The sequence below is a fragment of the Meleagris gallopavo genome, chromosome 13 (assembly GCF_000146605.3).
Source record: "Meleagris gallopavo isolate NT-WF06-2002-E0010 breed Aviagen turkey brand Nicholas breeding stock chromosome 13, Turkey_5.1, whole genome shotgun sequence".
NCBI classification, from domain to species: Eukaryota; Metazoa; Chordata; class Aves; order Galliformes; family Phasianidae; genus Meleagris; species Meleagris gallopavo.
The window spans coordinates 1,866,163-1,871,061 of NC_015023.2; the positions used below are offsets into that span (position 1 = coordinate 1,866,163).

Here is a 4,899-nt window from a genome sequence, read left to right on the forward strand (position 1 = left end):
CCGCGGTCTGGCGACGCAGGGTCTCGCAGAAGGTCCGCCCCGTCTGGCCGTGGCACCCACAAATAAGGTACCCAGCTCCTGGGCTGCAGCTGGGAAATGCCTAGTGCCCAGGGGGAATCAGGAAGCTTTGACAAGTATGAAGTGAGATTTTTACATAGATTGACCTAAATTCTCCAACTCAGCTCTAAAAGCTGGCATGGGAAGCTGTATTTTATCTCTGAAAAACTGTTTTGCAAACAACATTTGATCAGCTTCCCCCCCTCCCACCCCAAAATAAAAACCAAACAACCACCCAACCAAAACACTTCCAGTAGATTGATTTGTACTGTGACATTAAAGCCTGAGCAAAAAGCTTTAAGGATGCTTACTTAAATTACTCCCCCATTAAGACTCCATTAAAACTGCAAGAACAGGAGTGCTAGCAGAAACTTTCACCTTTTCTCCACTCATTGCAATGTGATCTCCATCAGAACTCGTTTAGTCAAACGTAACATCCTTCACTGTAAAAGCATACAGAAAATCTTCATCGCTGGAAGACTGCAAGGCCCTCCATCCTCTGTCCACTGAATTTTCAATCTGTCACCAATACAAACGAAGTAATTTGTTTTTAAATACTTATATTAAGCTTCTCACTACTAGTAGTTTCTAATAACTGGATCCTACTTGATTGACGATCACCAGCAGGATAACTAAGTGCAATTAGGCAGCCTTTTTCCTTTATTTTCTTCCCCAAGCTTTCAAAAATGTAACAATAATCCCAAACTAGCCTCCAGTTAGAACTGCCTCTTTACACAAAGCAAGTTTTTTGTTGCCACATTTTGCAGCCATGCTAATATACGTCAGTTATTCTAGGAAATAAGCACCATACCAACAAATGAATGTCATTTTTCACCACATTTGAGGAAACTGTTGCATAATCACGTACTTTCAACTGCAGCAAAAAAAAAAAACAAAACAATAAACAACAGACTTTCCACCTATGAAGAGAAACACAATTTATTTAAATAATTTCTGGTCAGGGTCTTCTTGTACAAATATAAACTCTTCCAGAGGGGTTTGATGATTTGTTGGCCAACAGCTTCGCTCACATGTATAAACTATAACAGTCCCAAATTCCACAGACAGATCTAAAAACAAAACAATAAAAGTACATAATGTATTAGAAGAATGCTTCAGTTAGTGGCCATTGCTTAACACTGCAGTTCAATCTTCCAATCCAGAACGCATTTGTCCATATTCAGCCTCCTGTATACATTTTCTTATTTCACAGATTTTAAAGCAGCATGATTGAGAATTTTCAAAGAGTTTCTTAGGTGCCTGCAATCCTATATGGCAATAGTTATTATTTTCTGAGGCCTTATTTCATAGGACCATAGAATGGCTTGGATTGGAAGGGACCTCAAGGATCATCAAGTTCCAATGCTCCCTTTCTCCTTAATCCTTTAGCAGGGGAAAGTCACACCATTATCTACACTGCTGTTATAAAAGTACACCAGGAAGCACATGAAGTCCAATGGAAGAGCTCCCATTCGCTTAGTGAAATCTATAATGGAAACATTATTACATCCATAATCTAGGTGCATATATGCATCTATTTGTAACCTACATAATCCTATGACCACTATAGTTAAGCACACCAGTGCCTATGGTTAGCAAAAAACAATCCAAATTACACTTTAGTGAACCTTACCAATATATTTCTAATACTCATTCAGCTAAGTCCAAAGTCAATACCTGCATCACCCCGCAGCATGCTGACCAGTGCTGGCATAAGCTGAAACTCGAATATTCTGTTGCTTCCACAGTTACTGCAGGCTGGAATACTGCTGCCAAAGTTGGCTGGAGGACAAGATATGAACAAAGGCTGACCACCCCAAGAGTATCTAAGAGAAAAAAAGTTTATTTTTTGTATCTCAAGTAACTAGGAAAAAAACCCACAAACATTGTTAGCAGCCAGTCATCTGCCTATGCTTCAGATGAGTCACTCAACAGAAATTAGATAGGAAAGGGGACACTGAAAGGTCAACACTTGGAAAGTCTTAAGGAAAGAGATGGATCTAAGGGGGTAAATGGTTTAAGCTGACATCTCCGAAGCTTGCTAAACTTGACTCAATTGTACCAACTACACCTGCAGAGGATTCTTAAAAAAAGTTGTCTTAAAATGTTACTTGCACATTTACGTGTATTAGTAAATGTTCTGTATAATATTTGATAGTTAACTAATGGGTGTTTCTAATGTTTCCTGTCTGCATAACCAACCCCTCAAACTTTACCTCCTCATCAAAAAGCTGCCAGTTCCTTCTGGAAACTGACAGACAAAGGTTCTGCCTCTATACTGCAATAGCTCGAGCAGGTAGGTTAGATCCAACTCTCTGGATTAAAGTTGAAGTTATAAACTAATGCCTTGTACGACTCATGAAAATGACGGGTATTATCTGGTACTACAAATAAGTTAGGATTTGAACACTTTGATACACTCTCACTCAGAAACAGCTTCTCCTTTTTGGAGGAGTTTTCTCTGAGATTAAACTTACTTTTGTTCTAAGAAAAGCAAGCCATTCTGCATGGTCACTGGGTGCAGTCACAAGCTGCAAAGGACCTCAGACTTTAAAAAGAGTAATTTCTTACTTCACTAACATCCCAAAGACTGAGCCATAAGCAGTAACAATAAGATTACAAAACTTCAGAGGAGGAGATAGCGTTGGAAGTATGTCATCAAAACTTAGCAAATTTTTCAATTAAGAAAAATAAATTAAATAAATATATTATTTATATATTTATATTTATATATAATTAAAAAATAAAGTAAATATATTCAATTAAATTCTTTATTTTTATTTACTGACAGCCTCCATCTATGTGCTGTCTCTGCCTGTTACTACCAGCTGATCAACATACCTTAAAATCTGCTCTGGACAAACAGATATTCTTTTCATAAATTTATGGAACGTGTGGTCCCCACTTCTAACTTCACTCTTCTCATATTTCTCATTATTACCTTCACCAGCAAAACTACGAGAGAAAAAGGAACAAAACAAAAATTCAAATTTAGTACAATAGGCATGCTTTAAATATGTTCCAATTAATAGATACTCATGTTAAATTATAGTATGTACACACACACACAAAAATAGCTAAACATTAAATTAAGATGTAGTCACTGTTCCAGCTTGCAGCTGAACATTTGCCTCTAGGTCCACTATCATAGTTGCCAACTATAATAAGACATTCATATCCATCAGATACCTGCTTATACTTAAGGCTCGGTGTGATCACCTATGTTAAAATCAGAAATACTTTCAGTACCTACACCCAGAAATCGTTTTCCTGACCCTTCTTTATCAAAAACCCTGAATCTAACTGCAGTCATCATCCCAGTCTCTAGCTGAAACCCCTGAGCTCCTCAGCTCTTAAAAATGCAACCAGAATAACAAAATCCGTAGCATTATAAAGGAAAAAAATCAAATACTCAAATGTCACAATATGAACTCATAAAACATAGCATAAGAATTTGTTCAAACTACACTGGTTTGGTTTCGTAGACTGAAGGTACACTGCTCTGTCTGGATCCCAAGGGGATTCCAGCTGCTCAATCACTCAGAAATAGATGCAGCACTATATAACTCAAAATTTCCAAACTGGAGAAAACAGGTGCAATGTTATACGTTTCCTGCAATGTCCTACATACAATTGCTTCCTGAAGGAGTCAGTTATGAACGTATTCAGATCTAGTGAGAGCTAGACTTAGTTCATCACTCAGTACAAATTGAACTACACAATCCCTTCAGCTTCAGCATGAGGTTCAAACAGTTCTCACCTTTCTGACATCAAATGTTCCAGATCAACACCCTCTCTCTGCTGATACTCTTTCAATAGTTTATTTGCATGATCTGTATCAAGGAAACCAGCATAGTCTGCCTCATCCACAACACTAATGTAATAGGAGTGGAACACGGGAACTGAAGTGGCCATCACCATCTCCTCCCTGAGTAGGAGGTCTGTATTTAGGGAACCTGACACGTCTGCAGCTTCAGACAAGCGAAGCTCTTGGAGCTGTGACACACACTGTGCTTCTCCAGATGCAGAGCTGCTCATCCCTGCATTTAGGCCCAACATCTGAAGGGCACATGTGGAAGACTCTGCTCCATCGCAGCCTCCCCAGTCGTCTGCCTCAGCACACCAGTCCTTTGCAGAAAACTTACATTCTTCTTTCTGCAAGGGAAGGAGAAGAGAAACATTTTCAAACTGACCACAGTGATGTGGTGTCACTGCTATAAAGAGTAAGAGAAAGAAAACCTTAACCTCATGCTTACTGTTATGTCGCCCATCCCCTGTCAACACCAGGTACCAGCATATCCATGTTTGCTTCTCACAGCAGCACACTTATGGCAAGAAACCACGTCAGACTGGGGAAACGGTGCAATAATGCAATGGCTGTTTGCTTGACGCGCTGCAACGCCATTCCCCTGTTGCTGGCATGACTGCAGAGAACCAGCTTGCACGTATTTCTCTGACCCAGTTACTGTGCCGCACTAGGCTCAAAGAGTGGAATATGGAGAAATAAAACAAATTTCTCCCATTTTAACTGGAATATAAAGCCATTGTCACAAACTATCCCAGTGTAAATATCCCGGCCGAATCAGCACTATCCCTGCCTGACAGCACTCGTGTGGAAGCAACGCTCCTCCTCCAATCACCCTGAGCCGACGCTCTAGTAAGGCTTCAAAAGCGGAAATTCCCGAAATTCTGACAAGCAAATACCCGCTGTAACCGCGACCACCGCCCTGACCACGGAGCCCCGAGCACAGGTACGGGCAGCGCCACGCACGCGGCGCGTTCAGAGCCCCCGAGCCCTGCACCTCACGCTGCCCACCGTTAGCCAGGCCCCAGGGCAGCGCC

The 4,899-nt window shown here is 40.6% G+C and overlaps 2 protein-coding genes across 3 annotated transcripts in view; both read right to left on the reverse strand.

Annotated features, from left to right (window-relative positions):
• Window positions 1-970: 970 nt before the first annotated feature.
• On the reverse strand, window positions 971-4,882 carry PDCD2L (programmed cell death 2 like). Of its 2 annotated transcripts, none has more exons than XM_003213761.4 (5): window positions 4,314-4,882; window positions 3,818-4,212; window positions 2,899-3,012; window positions 1,735-1,883; window positions 971-1,127 (listed from the first exon to the last, which is right to left on the reverse strand). In XM_003213761.4, exons 1-5 carry the CDS (start codon window positions 4,326-4,328, stop codon window positions 997-999), a joined length of 804 nt encoding a protein of 267 aa, XP_003213809.2. In that variant the 5' UTR covers window positions 4,329-4,882; the 3' UTR covers window positions 971-996. The 2 variants fall into 2 exon arrangements, with proteins under 2 accessions (XP_003213809.2, XP_031411284.1); XM_031555424.1 differs by having other exon boundaries at window positions 4,303-4,878.
• Window positions 4,335-4,899, reverse strand: part of LOC104912917 (SUMO-activating enzyme subunit 2-like) — a gene marked incomplete at its 5' end in the record, with an annotated part of 7,292 nt that continues 6,727 nt past the window's right edge. The window contains one exon of the mRNA XM_031555387.1: window positions 4,335-4,532. Coding sequence (XP_031411247.1) covers window positions 4,335-4,532 — 198 coding nt within the window. The remainder of the gene's footprint in view (window positions 4,533-4,899) is intronic.